Raw genomic sequence first — 19,728 nt, 5'->3', positions numbered from 1 at the left:
GAGGAGGTTAATTGTGGGTGTAATTACAGGAAGACAGGGAGAGTTATTCCAACCATGATCCGTGATGACCCTCACAGGGGCTCTTGAACCATAAGTGGTCATTAGCCCTGAACCAGATGTGTGTGTCTGGCAGCAACCCCACATGTTGGGCCCACAGCCGGGACAAGGGCACGTTAGAGGACACTCTCCCCATCCGTGTTTGTTTACTTGCATTTCCATTTGTTACAATTAGATGCAAGCAAATGAACGGGCTTACAAAAAAAAAACCCTCTATGGACATTATGGCCGTGTTCTCAATGGGTAGCGCTTGTGAATAGGCCTCTGTCTTGTATCCTTCGTATGTTTGTGAGGTGTTGATGTGTGAGATCTGCTCAGCGATCCTAAGCTGTGACTCACGAGAGTCAGCCCAGACAAGAGGTAGGGCTAATGGGTCAGTGAGGGTGAAACCTGCTTGTGAAGGGCCGACCGGTCCCCCATGTTATTTGGGATGTGGCGACTAGACTTGGTGGTGTAGTGAGGAAGAAGAGTGCAGGAGATGGTGGTGTTTCCGTACAAAAAAATATATATTTATTAACAAGGGCTCTATAGCACCCCAACACATGTGCCCATGAAATGAAATAAAACAAACAAACCAAACATACCGGCCGTACTCACAGGCTACTTCAGTACTCTGTACCCTGGATACCTGCTTGTCTTACCTATAGGCCCAAGCCAGGCCCCAAACCTAGGCACAGAGACTAACCTTAAGCTAAGTACATATACTGGCCACCTAGCAAATACATACATACACACACAAGGTACAACACAAGGCACACAGACAAGGCACAAAGACAAGGCACACAGAACCAGGCACACAAAACAAGGCCAACGATGTCCACACATCTAGACCCAAAACACTTCTCCTCACATCAGGAGAGTGTTTTACCTTAGTCCCTTCATGCCAATGAGGCACCTGTTAAAATAGGGCAGCCACTTAGGCTAAATTGGACCCCACCATTAACGTGGGGAGCACGGAACCAACCATTACAGTGGGGGAGTCAGTGTCTTAAAGGGCCAAAAGCCCTTTTCTTGCTCCAGTGAGAAGGGAGGAAATTCACCTTCTCACACTGCTTTAGACTGCAAATACATCGATGAGGTGATACTGAAGCACAAAGTACAGGAACAATTCCCCTCATGGGGTAGTTGTGGACCTGGAGATACCATAGGACTCCAACATTTCCTATTCTATGTACCAATAAGCTGTTCAGCTATTATTCTGGTTCTACAAACTCTTAGTGTGGGATACTATGTATCACTTTGCCTTCTCATAGACTTGCAATAAATAGTTCAGACACCAAAATGCATAGCTCATCATTTACCGGCAGAACCACTTAAGAGTCATTAGTTGTCTGGCTTCTCAATCAAACTATCAGAGCCTCATGAAGCTAACCTCACTAATGAGGCCCATCTCCTGCATTCACTCGGCTCCGAGAGAAACCCTCAAATGTTCATGGGCTTTCAAGGGACAGCTATTTTGTGCATCTAAAATCTCCCTGATACTTAATGATTGTCTTGGTCTGATGTTGCTTCTGAGTTCCGTGGCTGAAACTCTCCTCCAAATGCAACAAAATTCAAATTAAACATTAAGCTAGCATCAAATCCCCACGAAGCAAAAATGCTAATAACAATAATTAGTTTTTTGGAGCAATTAGGTGGAATAAGCACCTAATCCTCAATATTAAGGCATAACATCTCAGTTAATTCTGGCAATTCTCTTGGCTCTTCTAGAGAATGCTAGCAATTACCTCAAGTCAGTCAAAAACATTGCACCACTGCAATTAATTGGTTTGCCGAACGGAGTAACTTCGGAGCCTGGTGTTAGCCAGACCAATGACATCTGCTTTTGGCTGGAAAACCACATGACAAAGCACTTTCACTGCAAATGAGGCAAGAAACGGCATAGCATCCCTCGGCTCCCTCAGTTGTGGAGCAGCATAGTCAGCAGGCCCCTGTTTAACTGGACGACCAAGACAAAAGAGACACTAGCACTGCTCATGACCCCCGTGTCACAAACCTGTTTAGGGCCGTATGTCTTCGTCTCCTCTGTGCCCAGCTGCAGTCTTGGACCATATGTCCTGGGCTTCCTGGCATCGTTATCCACATCCCCAAACCATTCACAAAATGACTGCTACTGTACTGCTTCATGCAGGAGGATTCTGGGAAAGAACCACCCAACAGCCTGTGCCTTGAGGTAATATTGTATCCCGCTTGAACAAAGCTTTTGTTTTGCAGCCAACCATCACAGGGAATCTTCTGTGTGTGTAAATGCTGTATTAGCCCTAGGCTAAAATATCAGCCGCAAAATACCCCTCTTAACCAAGCCTTGATGAAGGACTGAACAGCGCTATACAATGCAGCAGGTGAGCTGGCACTCTGTGCCGTCTTTCTCATGTGAGTGTTGCTGCTACTCTACGTGCCATTCGACCAATAGCGACCTGCATCCATGTGGGCGAGCAGCTAGTTACCAGTGGAGGGGAATAAAAGACAGCAGCAAAACCATATGTAGTGTTTCCATGGCAACTGAGCACTGACAGTGAGGTGGGTTCAGGTAAAGGGTATGAGGGTACGAGGAGAAATGGGGGTGTGAGAGAGGGGAGGGAGAGGATTAAAGGGCATATGGCATGTCACAGGCAGAACCAGCATTCACCTTCTCTCACTCTCTCTGATGGGAAGTTCAACCGCTAGAGGATGAGAAAGCAGAAGGAGGGGTGAAGGGGGTGTTGTTTGTTAGACTGAGGGGTGATCAAACGATGGGGGTTTTGGACAAGCATCCATTCCAGTTGCCAAACAAAAAAAACAGCAGCATTTCACCACATCCTTCCTTCCCAGAGCCAATGGTCTAGAAGACTGGGGTTAAACCAAAAGTGAAATAAAAAGATCCTGTCAAATGAGCCACAGCCATACTCAAAGCGCACACCACTCTCTTCCTAAAAACTAATTACAAACACACGCTTTCAGGATTCCAAAGACGCATCAGGGATGGAGGGGAAGAGTTTCTCCTATAGCAATACTTTACCGCCTCTCCAGTAGAGCTATCTAAGGAGCTAGAGTGGATTCTCCCAACACTACAGAAAAATCTGTACAACCCCAAAACCCTCTGAGAGACATCAAAAGAAAAACACAAAGGTTTTTCTTTCACCCTTCATCTTTTGGACAAGCATACTAGATTCAAGGCTTCAGATTAGAATGCAGCCATCAAGAGGCCTCTAGACTAAGAGAGGGACTGCAGTACACTGCAGCATTCTGAGCTAGCAGGTACAAACAATCAGCTCAAGCTCTCTCAGAGAGGCATTTAAAAAGCTGTCGAGGACCACACAGGCAGCACAGGGAGAAGGGCAGCTGTCCTGTTAGATAATGCCGGAATGCTGCAGTCCAACTGACACAAGGCAATGTCCCACAGCCAAAAGACTTCTGGTGTACATACTGAGCCAAACTAGATTCAACCAGACGAAGAGTCAAGAAAGAAAGAAAGAAAGAACGAAAGAAAGGGTAGGGAGGGAGGGAAATACTCTATATTAGTCCTGAGGGATATTGAGGGAAGGCGAAATCTTATGGGCGATGCACTGACCAAAAGGCTAAAGGATAGAAAGCCCTCACTTGGGTCTTACACACTCGCTTTCATTATTCCTTTCTTTCTCAATATATCTCTCTCTTCCCACTTCTCCCTTCAGTTTCCACATAATCAGATACCAGCCTCTGTGCTTTGTTCCATGAAATTCAATCTCTCCCCATGTTCTTACACCTCTTCTATTACTCTCCTCTGATTCCATTGCTCTGTGAGACAACAAGCAAGTCCTCTTCACTGGAAGAAATCATCTGCTTCTCTCCCTCACTCTCTCTCCTCACAGCGACACAAGCGCTCCCTTCTTCATTGCGCCCGAGAACTGCAGTCAAGCATAGATGCTCCATGTTTTCAGAATGAGATTTAAAAACCTTTTGATTTTTCTTGTGATTGATGAGCATTGACTACTACAGGGCAAGGCCTTCATGAGAGGAGAGAGAAACTGAAATGAGGATTCTGCCACTGCAGAATAGGGTAAGTTGATGAAAGTTCTACTCCAACTTCTTACCAACATCTTGCAAATACTGTAGCGATTTCAATCATCTCTCACTGTTTTAGATATTGTTTTGATCGACCATCTTCTCGGAGTTCTTTTAAAACTCTCTTACACTGACAGAATGCATTCTGGCTAGCCTATCGACCTGACAAATGAATTAATGTTTCATTGATGCTTAAATACATTTGCAAAATGAGCTCTGTGGACGTAATCATATTTGGATTGCCTCAAAGATTTATTCCTGAGTCCTTTTCAGAGAGAGAGGGAGAGGGAGAGAGGGAGGGAGAAATTATAATTAAAATTACTGTGGCTCACTCCTCCATGATACAGAGGGAAAAAAGTGAGTTCAAATTAAATTTGTGATGTCTGGGCATGACGAATGGGTTCTCAACCGTATGCTTCTTTCACTGAAGTGCTGAATCTTAAGAAAGTTGGCTGCGTGCTCATATCATTACAGTCATAATGCATTTCGGCTTAGCAAATATCCTTGAAGAAGCGACAGCTATGCTACATCATATAGTTCTGTATTACAGATGTGAAAAAATGTCCCTATTCACCCCCACACCCTAAAGATCTATCGGTTTGTCACTACTTCACACGCACAGCCCTGCTGCCTAACACTCATCATTTCACAGCCATTACCCCTTGTTGTAAAACAGCAGCGTTGTGATGCCTGACATCACTAGCCAAGGCCAGCTTAAATAGGGCATACTATGCAAACATGTTCTGAGGGTGAACTTAAAATAGCCGCACCACAGCATTGCAGACACACACACCTGCAAAGTCTCCAGGGTTTTTATAAACTCTTCTTCAAATATTGTCTTTGATTAGGTGTCTTCTAAACTTAAACATGAACTTGACTATTTTTCTCTTTAAATCCCTTCTATTAATACCTGGAATAATGATGATTTTTTTTTTTTTTGCTTTAGCACATTCAAACAATATGCGACCCAAAGCCTTATTAATTCTATATTTAAGGTGGCAGATATCGAGATGGTTCTGGCATGAAGTCAGTGTACACATTCCTTGATACAACACTTCCCACCACACACACACACACACACACACACACACCTTGGTAAAGCCTCCTTAGGGCAAGCGGTGTTCTCAACTATTCTCTGGCTTACACTGAACAATTTTCACTCTTTACTCTATCGCAGGGATTTGATTTGGATTAACTTTGTGTCAGTAAGAAGAAAAAAAATCCTTTCTCTACATGGAGGAGCCTAAGAACAAGGCCTTCTGGGAAATGTGGTAGGTGTGTATGTGTGACAGTGCTCCAAGCGACAGACACACACAGAGGAATATGAACTCACAGTTAGATTTCCTCTTCAGATGGAGGCCAACAGTATAAACATTAAATTACGATGAGAATGGGATTGAGACATGTATCCATACGGATGCTGTTGAATGGTCACACAATAAGCACAGGACAAGCTGTATTTGTGATACGTCAAATTAAAAATAACAGGTGACCAAGTCATATCATTACTTCAGTACGTCCACTGTCAGGAGAAAGAAATGCACAAAACAAACATATACATCCACCCAGACCAACACTAAAGCATACTATGGGTGTATTATTACACATGGTAATATTAAGTATACTCAATTGTAACAATAATGGATTGTTGATCTTAGTCTTGAGGGCAACATACTGTATTGTTGGCAACAGAAACTCAATAATCAGAGAGACAATCAGAAACAGCGAGGCCCCTCCTAAGGCAGAGTGACATCTTGGAGCGTAAACACAGGTGGGAATCTTATCATATCCATCACGTGTACGCCAAGAGTGCCAAGCCAACTTAATAACGGCAGCGGACTTTTTGCCCTCAGCTTGCTGGGAATCATATACAAACATGGAGCTGAGATTGATTCTGCAGTTCTGCATTCTGAGCGCACCAGATGGTCCCCATGACATTCCCCTACTGATCGAGTTTTGAATGAAGAATAGTGAAATTTCACTGGAAGACACAAATTAAATCATAAAAACACACATAGACACACACACACACACACACACACTCACGCACACTCAAACAGACACACAGATTACATTGTTAAGGTCATCCACCTGCGGTAGTAATAATAACATGATATGTAGCAGACTTTCTACTGAATTCCATCTTCAAAAGATGCGGTCATGAAAACAGGATCAGGATCTAGTTCTGAGGCACTAGTCACAAACTGGCTCGTTTCCTTTCCAGAAAGTTTGAAACATAATTGACAGGACACCATTGGATTGCCATTCACCATTTGACAGAACACCATTCGATTGCCTGATTGTTATTCCGATCTTCTCTATGCCCTCTGAAGAGTGATAACTCCTACGAACCCCCCCCCCCCCCCCGCCTTCCCCGCCCGTCCCTTTTTATCTGTTAATCTGTACCCTGAGGAGCAGCGACGGTGACCGGGTTTAATCAGCACAGACACACCAGCAGCGTAAGCCTTTTCCTCAATACTGAATTCCTGCATGGCTCCTCTTAGATTAAGTGCAATGTCTGTCGTTAGCGAAGTTAGCGTAGCAAACCGCTATCCGTTGGCCCTGCAGTGTAAACAACTAACAGGGCTACACAGGTGTTAATGACAAGTAATGATGGCAATCAATGTGAAGCGAATATGCTTTAAATTAAATCATGTGAAATTAAACAATAACAGGATTCGAGGCAGTACTGAGGATAGGGTATGAGATAAGCAAGCAAGCTAATTCTCCTAGGATCACTTTCATGTGTGTAAAAACATTAGCCATGGTCTATCACCACCATTCCATGGATGAGATTTGCTCAGTATATGAACTGAGAGGAAAATACCCAAGACGAGATACCCAAGATATCAGTCTACGTAGGTAAGATGTGGCGTTCTACAATAAAACATACAAAAACGAACAAATAAATAAATAAATGTATCTCTTCAGGTATTGGACTACAATAACCAAGCTATAGCAGAAGCACCATTGATTTTATTATCAAGAGACTAGCAGTGTTTAGCTCATGCCTATTAAGTAAAACATGGTCTGAACCATCCCCATATACCATTAAACGGCCCTTACCCAACCCACCCCCAGGATACGCAATACATGGGGGGGGTATTTACACATCTCGAAGTGATTACAGATGTTCTTTTTCTGGCATATTCCAAAAATATTATCCCATGTTCTCCTGGGACATCTTTGTCCTGAGGCAAACACATCCCCTGCATCTGATTTCTGTATGCCATGTAGTGTGTCTATATACTGCATGTGCCTGTGTGCCTGTTGCCAATAGATGAACAGCAAGGAGAAATCATTAAAACACACACACACACACACACACACACACACACACACACACGCACGCACACATACGCACACACTCTCACACAAACAGAATACAAAATGAAACACACAAACACGTTCACACACACATACACACACAGAATACAAAAGAAAACACACACACAATCAATACACACACACACACCACTCAAAAGCACAGATACAGATACACACACACACGTGCTTCTTATTTGTCCTGTTCAAGCGTCCGTAGCGCCGAGTCTTTGTCTCCATTCTCCTTTCTCCTGATTATGACTGTTGAGCTGCCAGCTGCTCGCCTGATCCAAACAGAACTAATCAGTTGGGGTATTCATCCCCCTCCCAGCCTCAGCCTCAGCCTCAGCCTCAGCCTCAGCCTCAGCCTCAGCCTCAGCCTCAGCCTCTGTGTAGCCCAGCCTGAAGCTAGCACAGGCAAGAGCCCCAGAAAATAAATCTGTTCATATTGTTCTCATTGTGAGCCGGCCATTTCCCCTTCACTGAGCTAGATAAAGGGGAGAAGATTGGCTTACTTGTGCTTGTGTGTGTCTGTGTGCGTGTGCGTGTGTGATTGTGATTGTGAGTGTGTGTGTGTGTGTGTGTGTTTGCTGTGAGGGTGCTAATGCCTGTGCCTGTGTCTACACTTTCCATGCCCTCATCTAAAACCTTTTTTCTCAACAACTTGCTTTACTTAAGGGACACCTGTTTTTTTGCTCCAGCGCTTGTTCCTGTGAAGACACTTCCCTGTGCTATTACCTCCAGAGCCACTGACTATGTGGTAAAACGACGTTAGCCACTGACGGCGAGTAGGCATGGCCAAGAGGGCTAAGTTGGACCCAGCCTAGTGGGAGGCCCCCAAGTCCATTACAAAGGCAGTCTGGTGCCACTGGCTTAGTAATTAGTGTTTAGTAGGTGGGCAAAAGTCACCATTCACAGCTTGCCAGAGGCAGCTGACTTCCAACAGGCGTTTGCACTGGGCACACCAGCTGGTGGTGAGGACCAGCTGAAGCAGGTTGGCAGTTGCCAAGGAGGAAAGAATTTACATTCCGAATCTGCAATGGCTGCTGGGATAGCTGACACACATTCACAGAGACAGCTGGGTTAACGGGTAACGGAGTGAGCAAACTGTCAATAGACAAAAGAAGACAAGCAAGAAGGAGAGGAGATGATTTGAGCCATCAGTAAAGAAGGAGAAGAACTGAAATATGAGCGAATTCCAGCTATCCGTACACTGACGAATACAAACAAAACCCAGTCATCCATATATTTTGTACACGTGTAAATTCTAAATCCTCTACTATGAGCTATAACAAGGATAAAATCATGCCAGATACTGAAGATGGCATATCTTAATGACGAGTTCTCCTTCAAAAAGTCTATTTAAAGTGAAGGCCTCACCTCCAGCCTTAAATGGCATCTTATGTATATATGAAGAGAGAGGCACCCCATCTATTTATTCATTTGTCAGCAGAAGCTGTGTAGCCCCACCCCAACCTCCACTACCCCCTACCCCCTACCACTTTCTCCCATCTGCTCAAGTGAAAAAGTGCAAAAAATAAAAAAAGAGAGTGTGCGAAGACAGATTTGATGCGCGAGGGTGATAAACACTTTTTCTATTCTCCTCAGCACATTAAAAACGAGGGTGCTCTCTCACCCTTATCTCGCTCCGGAGGTGAATGAGAATAGCTGCGCTCCTCTCCCCTGGCAAAGTCACAGACCGAAATAGCAGACTTTGCGGGAATCAATTTGCCCCGCTCCATCGCTCATAATGGGAGCATATGGGCTCTCTGTGATCGTCGTGCTGTCCTGTCGCCTGCTCCTTCCCTGCTTCTTTATTGGATTACTGGTGCCTGTCTCTGGAGAGCCGCCGCGCCACACGTTATGATTATTAGCTTTCCTGGCCGCTCGTAATCAGCTTGAGGAATGGGCTAATACCTTATGCGACTAATAGCGACTTTCTGCCATTCTGCTGCACCTTCGTGAAATTAATTTAGCCTCGTCCACCAGGCAGGGCAGCTGTGGCCACTGTACAGAAACACACACACACACAACATACAGAAACACGCTCCCATACACATACACACACACACAGAGAAACATGCACATTTATACACTTTCCCTCACTGGGGAGGCTCGTAGGGTTGCCAAGTTTTTAACAACTGAATCCAATGCTGACTTTTACCTTCATGCTTTATGTTGAAGGTGAAGACATCAGAATCACACCTTGAACTCTCACACCATCAGTAACTATTCCCTCTGAGATTTAGCCTCACGTGCTAGATGCTATCTGTCACCGGTAAGATTTAACATAAGAGCACCCACTGGGACTCACAGTCCCAGTCCCACCCCCTTCAGCGTCGCGGGCATCTAACCTTCTTTGTCATCGTGCCTCATGATGGCGTCCTGGATCACGCTGGCCGCGGGAAAGGTGACCCGCTGCTTCTTGCGGTGGCCGGCGCCGTGGGCTTTGGCACTGGCCGTGGCACTTGGGGTGGCGGCCGTGGCAACGGCGGCACCACCACCGGCGCCGTGGAGCTGGCACTGCTGCTTCTGCAGGGCGCGCTCGCGCTCGTAGTAGGCGCGGATCTGGTCGCAGCGCATGCGGCGCACCAAACGCTGCCGCTGGCCCAGGGGCAAAGACTCCAGCAGGCACTGGTCGATCTCCATGTTCTGTGAGCGAAAGACGTTACATAGCTGAAAGCAACCTAGGAAAAGGAGAGAGCGAGCGAGAGAGAGAAGGCGTTACATTAATCATTTATGGGATTCTTCTTCATTCAAATCTTCTCTGACATAGTTGAGAGGCTGAACAGGACTAAAAGGAGGAGGTTTATAAACATGTCAGTTTAACTTTTAAAACACACTCTCAGACACACACACACACACACACGTGCGCCCGCGCACACACTATCTTTTCCAGGATTAACCAGTGGGAATATCATGACTTTGCATAATCTCTTCATCTAGTCTGGAACAAAGCCAAAGCGTCCTCCACCACTCCAGACTTTATGTATCTAGTTATACTTCAGTTGTATGCAGAGACAAGGTGGATGACACACAAACCAGATATCAGATACTATCTCAGAAACCAGGAGTCATTCATTTTATATACTCTCACATTTCAGGAGTTCACAAACACATACACTTTACACAAGTATAATGAAATATACAGATAAACTTAGCAAAAGCCATCAAAATTCAGACAGAGTTGATTTCAGTTTAATCAAAGCAAACCTTTTATGTTGACAGTTATCAACCTGAGCAAGAGGTTGGCAATATAGCGCCGCAAACTCATACAGACTTACTGACCCAGTTCTTAATGTTCAGTCAGCACTTACAAAAACACAATTTGCAGTGTTTGTTAAGACATGCCTCGTTAGTAGTCTGCCACCGTTTCCATTTCCATTTAAAAGTGGGATTTTTATCTCCATAAATAATTGAGGACTCGCAGCGAATGGAGTCAAACAGGCTTCAAACTGGAGCCAGGGTTCATCAGGAGCACGGCACGGTTCACCATGCCCTCTGCGTTTAAGGACCCTTATACTAATAGGGGCAACAGCAGACTCAAGGCTCATGAATTATGAAATCATCTGCCTTCATCAGTGCAGAGAGAGGGAGCAACAGAATGAGAGTGTGAGAGCGATAGAGAGAGGGAGTGAGAGAATGAAAGCGAGAGAGGGAGAGTGTATGAGATAGGATGAGAGAGTGAATGCATGGCAGAAGGAGAGAAGGGTGCCAGATTTGTAAGAGTGGGGGGGATGTTTTTTTCCAAGACTCCTAAAAAATTACCCTTCACTAAAACATCCATCACCTCATCCACAGCCGAACACAGAGCCCAGCAGAAAGTGTTTATAATGATGGAGAAAGGTTCCTGGCCCGAGTGATTAGTGCTGCAGTGTAAGACGCTGCAATTACACAGCTAATTCAGGTCACTGGAAGCCCTGTGGCCAAGGAAATAGAAGTTTGAGAAGTCTGCCTTTGTAGATAAATTAAAGACGCACCCCACAACACACACACACACACACACACACACACACACACACACAATTTCGACACACAAACTAATTTCTTGGCATACCATGAGGTTTAAGCCGCTGACAACACGATGGCTTTGATGTGCCAACGACTCTCCCCCTTCTCCCTTTCTTTCTTTCTTTATTTCTTCCCCCTCTCAATTATGTTAGAATATGAATGACACTACAACAACATTTATTCCTTATTATCCCCCCAAGCCTTCAGGCCACATTCACTACATGCACAAAGACTCCTTGCATAGGCTACACTGACTGGGACATTGACATTCAGATCCCTTCATCATAAGCGACAGAGAGAGATCAGCGATCTATACATCTAGTATACGTGCTCTCGGTGAAAAACGCCTGACCTTGGCAACACTGGTGTCACAGTCTCCCAGTGCGGGAGCAGCGGGATCTTTACTCAGAAGGCAAACTCATCCGCTTCTGACCTGACAAAGATCCCCCCCCACCCCCCAACCCCCACCCACCCCGACCGCCAAAAGATGGATAGTTCCACGAGAGACGCGCTCCGAAGTCACCTACACAGCACCCTCCGACGGAAGATAACAAACTGTTGCCGTATGAGCTTGCCCCAGGTGACTTAACACGCGAATGAGTGCGAGTCGCACCAAGCGTGAATCACTAACAGCGACGGGCAACAAAGCACCGTCGTGCGCGGCAGATGACGGATGGCGCTGTCAGTTGCAGTGCTTTGCATGAGATAAGAGAGCTGGTCTCTCAGACAAGCACACCTGTTGAACGACTCCTGGCACAGATCCTGCCCTCCGGGCAACAAAGGGACGGGCTCAGTGTTTATGTTAACGTTAAATGTTTGTGTGTTACCAGTCCTAAACATTGGAACAGGGATGAGGATTAATGTCAAAGGATTACGAGTTTCTTGTACTCTGTGTTTTTGGTTACGAATATAAATCAAACAGTCCAGGTGCTGTTTTATTGCCCCAGGCAAAAGAATGTGCATAACATAAATACAGATGAAGACACAAGAACCATAACATGACAGATGCCAGGGGGACCAATATTATTCATGGTTGGTTCTGTCTGTAAAAACATTACCATCTTTCAACTGTAATACCACCACAATATTAGTACAACTAACTCCACCAACAGTAGGCCTACGACTAAATGATACCTTCTTCATTTGAAGAACATGTTGGAACCCTCCATGTTTGTCAAAATTAGATGTTGTTAGATGTGCGAGAGGTGAAATCACATCCCTCATCCCTCAGAAGGTAACAGAGCCTTAGAGAGTCTTCAGTATTCCATTTGGAGACTTAAGTGCCCCACCTGTTCTACTGGGCTGCTGATAATGAGATTGTGATGCAGAGCCTAACAGAGTAAGGGAGCGAGAGAGGGAAACAGAGAGCGAGAAATAGAGAGAGATAGAGAGAGAGAGAGATTGGCTGCCCGTAGAGGTACAACTTGATGGCTCTTAGCATTACGGTCAAGTGAAATTGCCCTTCGTTTTCCATTCCACTCTTCGTCATACATCTCTCCCTGCTGCTCCTCATGCATCCCCTGCTTCTTGTGTATCACTCCCCATCCCCTCCATATCTCCACATCCCCTTCTTCTTGTGTATCACTCTCCTTCCCCTCCATATCTAGACATCCCCTACTTCTTGTGTATCACTCTCCTTTCCATCCATATCTCCACATCCCCTGCTGTTGCCTTTATGCCCCACGGAGCTGAGGAGGGCTGACATTCCATCTTCCCTCTTTTCACTGAGACACAGTTCATCCTTCCTCCCCCTCTCTCTACCTCTCTTCTGTAGCAAGGGGTCCAAAATGACATGACTAGGTAGCTTCACTTTCTCTTCCATGCTTCATCCTGCAATCCACAGAATTATTTCTTTCAATTTCTCTGTTTTCCGAGGAGGCCATCTTTGAGCCTGACAGAGCCTCAGCAGCGCTCAACTTCCTTACTCTTACCTTCTGCCTCCCTTACCATCTTTTCAGCTGCCATCATGGGAAAGTGTTAATAGATCTCTCACTCCCTCTCCCTTTCTCTTTTCCCCTCTCCCTTTCTCTTTCTCCCTCTTTCTTTCCCCTGTGCTGATTCAGTCTCTGTGGCCTGATAAGCCTGAACACAGATTGAAGACATCGCGGAGGGAGAACGAGTCCATGGATGTGAAATAAGCTGCTCACAGTGAAAGAAACCAATTACCAGATCACCCCCACAAAAAAAAGAAAAAAGAAAAATCGGGCATGAACCATCCACTCTCTCAACAGGTTTAATGCACTGGGACAGGAAATGAAAGCCCAGACTCATCATTTCTAATTGGAACAAAAACCACAAACCACATATCTTGATATTGTTGAATTCTTCCCCAACATCTGCACGATGGACAAAGCACAAAAATATGAAATATGACTCCTACCATATTTCTTTGTCTCACCCAGTGCAATTACATAACTGAGTATAATAAGAATTATGTAAATCTGAGCTGCAGTGGATTTGCAGTGTCCATCATCTCATGTTTCACAATACAGATGTCTAATTTCTATTAGTCTGACAAAGATGGTTATCATTTTTTTTTTTAATGTCCATACACTTAGCAAACAAAAACAGAAGTGAGAACAAGCCCCAACCTTCACATAAACCTTTCCGTATCAACACATTTGCCCTTCAAGAACTCATCCCAATATTAAACCAGCACCCACCAGCATAAAACCCATTCCAAGACAAAAAATGAAAAGAGAGCGAGGACTCCCCGCTAGCACCCAACTCCACCCCACGCTTTAGCCGGCTTTGGACAGAGCCGTCTGCGGTGGCAGCTCCCCCCCCCCCGCCCCCAACAGATCCATGAAGTGGGGGATGCCCCTGGGTTGGGTGAGAGGCTGGATAATCTGCCGGCGAAGCACCTCGGCCTGGGGAAAACGAGAGGGAAGGGCGCTGACAATAGCGAATTAGCTTCGCTGTCTCAACACCTCCCCTCCCGGCCCCCTATCTCCCTGCCACAGCTATGTAGGACAGTAGGATAGTAGCTCACTAGGATAGTGGCACACTGCCCCGTCACTCAAAGACGCGCCGCGGAGACGCAGTCGGGCCAAATGGGGCCGTATTTTGTTTTATAGGGTCCGTGCCGGCGTTTCGTGGTGGGTAAACTGTTCTTTTTATGAGGCCTTGTAAACTGTCGAATGTCAGGACAGACACTGCAAAAGGCTGGGCAGTGGAACTATCAAAGGGGGCTAATTTGCTATGATTGCTGCTGTGTCTAACGTCAGCTCAAAGAGGACTAACATGTCTGGCGAGAAAATGGAGATGAGTGAGATTATAGAGCGTGAGATTATTAATTAATATGACTTCAAGAAAAGTACATACAAAAAGTGACACTGTTGACTGAAAGGATTATGCAGCTCATGGAAAAGTATTAAGCAGCCGCCTGTGGAGAAGTGTCTTGTCATGGAGATAGGAGACGACTGGGAGAAGCTTCTGGAATGGAGTGAGAAGGACTGCAGCGTCAGAGCTGAGGCAGAGCCGTAGGGATATGCAAAAACCACAACGTGAGACAACATGAACCCACCATGAACTCACCATGTTCCCCCTGCCAAACCCGCCCCTCTCTCCCTAATTCCCAATCCCTCCTCCCCATTCTCCTACAACCCAGTCACTCTTAGTCTGCCACTCGACTAACTCTTGCCCCACATTCTCTCTCATCCACTGTCTCTCTACCTCTGCTCAGTCTAGACTAGCTTTGGCCACCTCTACTTCTCTCTAACCTCTCTCTTGCAGTTCATCCACAGAGGCTTGTTAATGATGGTCAAGAGGAGAGCAGGTAGTGATGGTGTCCTCCATAATGTGCCAGGCGTGTCTATACACACACACACACACACACACACACACACACACACACACACACACACACACACACACACACACACACACACTAAACAGCAGCACCTTCAGGATGCAGTAGGCCAGGGGCACTGCAGAGCCGGTGTAAGGGGCACAGCTGTGGCCATAAACACACATGCGCTGTGGAACATGGCACATTACACCAGGCCTGAGGGGGGCACATGTTAAATCACACACTCAGCCTTAGTCTCTGGACACTGACACTATAGACTCTATCCATAATAGAGACAGCGAGAGAGAGAGGGAGAGAGAGGGAGAGAGAGAGAGAGAGAGAGAGAGAGAGAGAAAGAGAAAGAGAAAGAGAGGGGGCAGAAAGCAGGATGCCAAAAGTGAAGAGGGGTGGAAGTAGGAGGAATGAAAAGAGGGAAAGATTCAAGGAGGAGTGGGAAATTGTGTCTGAAAGAAGCTATATGCTAAACCTACTGTGGGTGTGTGTGGACAGAAAGACAGACAGTGGTGGAGGGGGGAGGATAGGGTGGTGGGATAGATGTGCAGCTCACTCAGCTTCACTCGTGTCTTAGTTGTATGCTATAGGAGTATCCAACTCATGTCAGAGAAATGAAAAAGGCAATATCGGCCAAATCAGTACTACACACACACTCTCCTTCACACGCCCACACTCACACACACACACACACACACACACACACACACACACACACACACACACACACACACACACATACTCTCACACAGACACAAACACACACACACACACAGAGCCCTAATAGAGATTTATCCTGCAGTATTCTAGGCATGACTTCATCTCTATTTTCACTGTCAGCCCTGCAGTTCACTGCAGTAGCGGAATACATACAGTCACATATCTACACCCATCAGCTGAGGTATGGGGATTTGGTATCCATGCTAAGCATGCATGTGTGTGTGTGTGTGTGTGTGTGTGTGTGTGTGTGTGTGTGTGTGTGTGTGTGTGTGATCCCACAATAATGACCACAGAGCTGACCACCCAGGGAATGAGAGACGACACTTGTAGATGTAGCCTGTCTCCTGTGGATGTAGCCTGTCTCTCGCTGTACACATCAACACACGAAGAGCATCACAGAGAAGCTTTCTCCTTTGTCTCTCTCTCTCTCTCTCTCAGACACACACATGCACACACACTACACTCTGGTGCTGTCAAAACCTCAGACCGGCTCCCTGCAATTTCTTTCATCACGACCACACACCTACACAGTAAAACAAATGCCTACATAAACACAAACAAGACCAAAACGCTCACGCTCAGCATATCATTGCACAGTTCAAACACACACATATCATTTCTAATTGATTGAATTCCACCAGAGACAGAGGGCTAGATAAATCCAGATAAAGTAAGAAGAAAGGGGAGAGAGTGGAAGAGAGAGTGCTCAAAAATGAACTGCTAATTTGGCAGCTTAGTATGTGACCTCGTAAGTTTCACCTTCCAGCAGTCATTAGCCCCATATTTGAGAGAGCGTGATACACGCTGCCCCTCTCAGGCCAACACACGGGAGAGATCTGGACACATCTCTGTGTGATGAGAGAGAGAGAAAGAGAGAGAGGGAAGGAGAGGGAAGCATGGGAAAGAGGGAGGAGTGCAAGGTGAGGGGAGGAGAGAGTGGGGATGATATCATCCATGAGAGGGAGAAAGAAGAACTAGCCAAGGATAAGGGAAATAAAGCAAGGACAGGGAGAGAAAGACTTGGATGACAAATTCAGCCAGTGAAGGCAATGCTCTAAGCAATGCTGCTTCAAACACACTACCAGCTCGCTCTCTCTCTCTCTCTCTCTCTCCTTCCTCCCTTTATCATAGTTATTCTAGCCTGTATTTTGCCCATTCCCACATTTGCCTACAGTTCAGTTTACACTTCAGTCATATCTCTGCAACTATTCCTCTCGTGCACATTTTCCTTTCTTCTCATATCTTTATTCTATTATACCCTCTGATATCCCCCACTTCTCATTTCATTTTAAGGAACATTTTGCTCCCCCTTTCACTCTCCTTTTCTCTGTCACTCATTGTTTCTAGCTGTCAGATATCCTGCAGGGACTGTCGGGCTAGCTGTCACACAAGCCGCCTTTTCACGAGCATTTACCCAGACTCCCGGGGAGCTAACTCGCATTCCACACCTGCCGCAGTCACCGGTCAACTTTTCATCACGCCACCCGCTTTCTGCCGCATGCTGCAGCATCTCTCTCTCACACACACACACACACACACACACACACACACACACACACACACATGCCATATGGGTAACAACTGCAATCAAATTCATTCACACATTCCCTCTGCTCGAGTAAAACGCGACACAGAAACTCCTAAGATCCATCAAGTCTCAAGCAGCAGGAATGACATCATCTCACACATGATAGGCGGCTTGGGTACACACCCAATAAAGCACCCTCACTCTTATGCATACACCGCTCAACGGTTGCCCATTAATCTCTGTCATGCATACCGCACAGACAGCAAACACACAGACGAAAAAAACAAGTTATTTACTCACAGCATTTTATGAAATGATAGTGTGACATTTTCTTTTCTTTCCCCCGGTTCTTTTTCTTCCCTGGCTGAATGGAGCGCCGCAGCTACAGGTTACCGCTCAAGCTGGTGATGCCGGTGAGATGCATAATTCAGCGCGCTTTTCCCTGCGATATTTGGTGTAGCTTCGCGTACATTATTTAACGGTAGATCGGATTGCAGTGTAGTAGTAGTAGTAGTAGTGACAGTGCAGAGAGAGCGAGTGTAGCGGTTAGTGGGTAAATCTTAGCCCTCTCGCCTTCTGCCGGTCCCTGCTCTCTGCGTCGGAGGCAGTGCTACTGGAGCGCAGCCATTCACACTCTCTCACACACACACATACACACATATACACACACACATACACACACCGCCAGCCGCTCGACTACCATGACCGCCACACGTGTTATTGTAGCTACGCTGACGGACACTCCGCCTAAAGCCCGCCCCTGTACACACCCCTCTCCTCGCCCTCACTCTCGTCCTCTCTCCTTCTTTACTCCCTCTGCCTCCCTCTCTTCCCACAACCAACGCAGACACACTTTCTCCCTCCCTCTCTCTCTTCTCCTCCATCCTTCATTTGCTCAGGAGAAGGGGGTGGGCTTAATCGGTATGATTCACTATTTAATGCCAGTATGAGAAAAAAACGAGAATGAAAAGCAGGAGGGGTAGGGGGTGTGAGGGAGAGAGGAGATGGAGGAGAGAGGTGTAGAGAGGGAAAATGAGGGAAGGGAGAGAGAGAGAGAGGTAAGCCACTGCAGTGCGGCTTTCCGCTGGCTAGGCTGATAGTTTAAACACTGGCAAGTACCTTTAAACTGCCCACAAATTAGCTTTGATAAGATGGCCTCCATTAAAGTGGGGGCATGCCATTATGGCACACTCTGTCTTAGCGTGTGTCACCACCATGTGGGTGTGTGACCGCTGGCGTGTGATTTACAAACATGTTAGGAAGCCAGCAGGAAAAGGTATTCTGCGTGTGTGTGTGTGTGTGTTTGCAAGAGCATACCTGCACTTTCATGTTGCACAGTAAAAATCAGCCTGTGTGAAATAGTGTAAAAAAAAAGGTTTAATGTGTCTGATCTATTGCTATGCATCATTTGTGTGCATCCATATTGAAAATGTGCATTTACACTGAATATGTATTTAGTCCTCATGCGTGTGTCATTTTCGGAGTGTTGTGGAGGTGTATGTGCTTATAGGTCATGGTGGAGCAGATTTGCTGTAAGAGGATTTGCATGTTTGAATGTATTAGCTGCTCAAGCATTAGCACTGTGGCTGAGGGTGTGGGGAGCCAGGGATTCTGACACAGTTTTGATTGGTGTGTAGGGTGTGTGTGTGTGTGTGTGTGTTACAATGTGTGTGTCTATGTGTCTAACATACATGCACATGCGCACTAAGCTGAGTCTGTTTATATCTTGGGTAGCGCATTTCACTTGGAGGTATTCCCTCTCTCTCTCTGTCTCTGTCTCTCTCTCTTTCTCTCTCTCTCTCTGTGTGTGTGCTTATGTGTGTGTGTGTGTGTGTGTGCTTCAGTGTGCGTGCGTGTGTGTCAGGTGTATTTGATGTAGGTTGGAGCGGAGGCATTTGGCAAGAAAACCAGAGAGAGAGAGGGACACTCTTATGAATCCTGCCATCCGTATTCAGGTCACACATTTAACTCTCTCCATTTCCTGCATCGGCAGCCTCCGAAATCCCTGGAAAAAAACACAAATCTAACTTGAGGGATGCATATGCGTGGAGTGCCTTTGCTTTTGCTAGAGGGCGTCCTGGTCCAGAGAAAAGTGCTGATGCATAATTGATATCAGAAAACAGAGACTTCAGACAGTCCTGGCCAGTCCCTTAGCAAAGACCTGTGTGACAGAGTAATGGATGTTGACAAGCACAAGTACTCACTGTAGTCCATTGGTAATGACACAAAAGGAGATCAAGACAGGTGTTCCTATGCAGCGTTG

General features: G+C 46.0%; 1 protein-coding gene across 1 annotated transcript in view; it reads right to left on the bottom strand.

Annotated features, from left to right (window-relative positions):
- myo16 (myosin XVI) overlaps positions 1 to 18,796 on the bottom strand; it is a 118,687-nt gene extending 99,891 nt beyond the window's left edge. The window contains exons 1-2 of the mRNA XM_031577904.2: positions 17,766 to 18,796; positions 9,759 to 10,091 (exon numbers count right to left, since the gene is read on the bottom strand). Of these exons, the coding sequence (XP_031433764.2) occupies positions 9,759 to 10,091; positions 17,766 to 17,793 (361 nt within the window). The 5' untranslated portion in view covers positions 17,794 to 18,796. The remainder of the gene's footprint in view (positions 1 to 9,758; positions 10,092 to 17,765) is intronic.
- Between the last annotated feature and the right edge of the window lie 932 nt (positions 18,797 to 19,728).

This window comes from Clupea harengus, chromosome 2 (genome assembly GCF_900700415.2).
Source record: "Clupea harengus chromosome 2, Ch_v2.0.2, whole genome shotgun sequence".
NCBI lineage: Eukaryota > Metazoa > Chordata > Actinopteri > Clupeiformes > Clupeidae > Clupea > Clupea harengus.
Note: the sequence above shows the minus strand (reverse complement) of the source record. Positions and strands in the feature narration are given on the sequence as shown.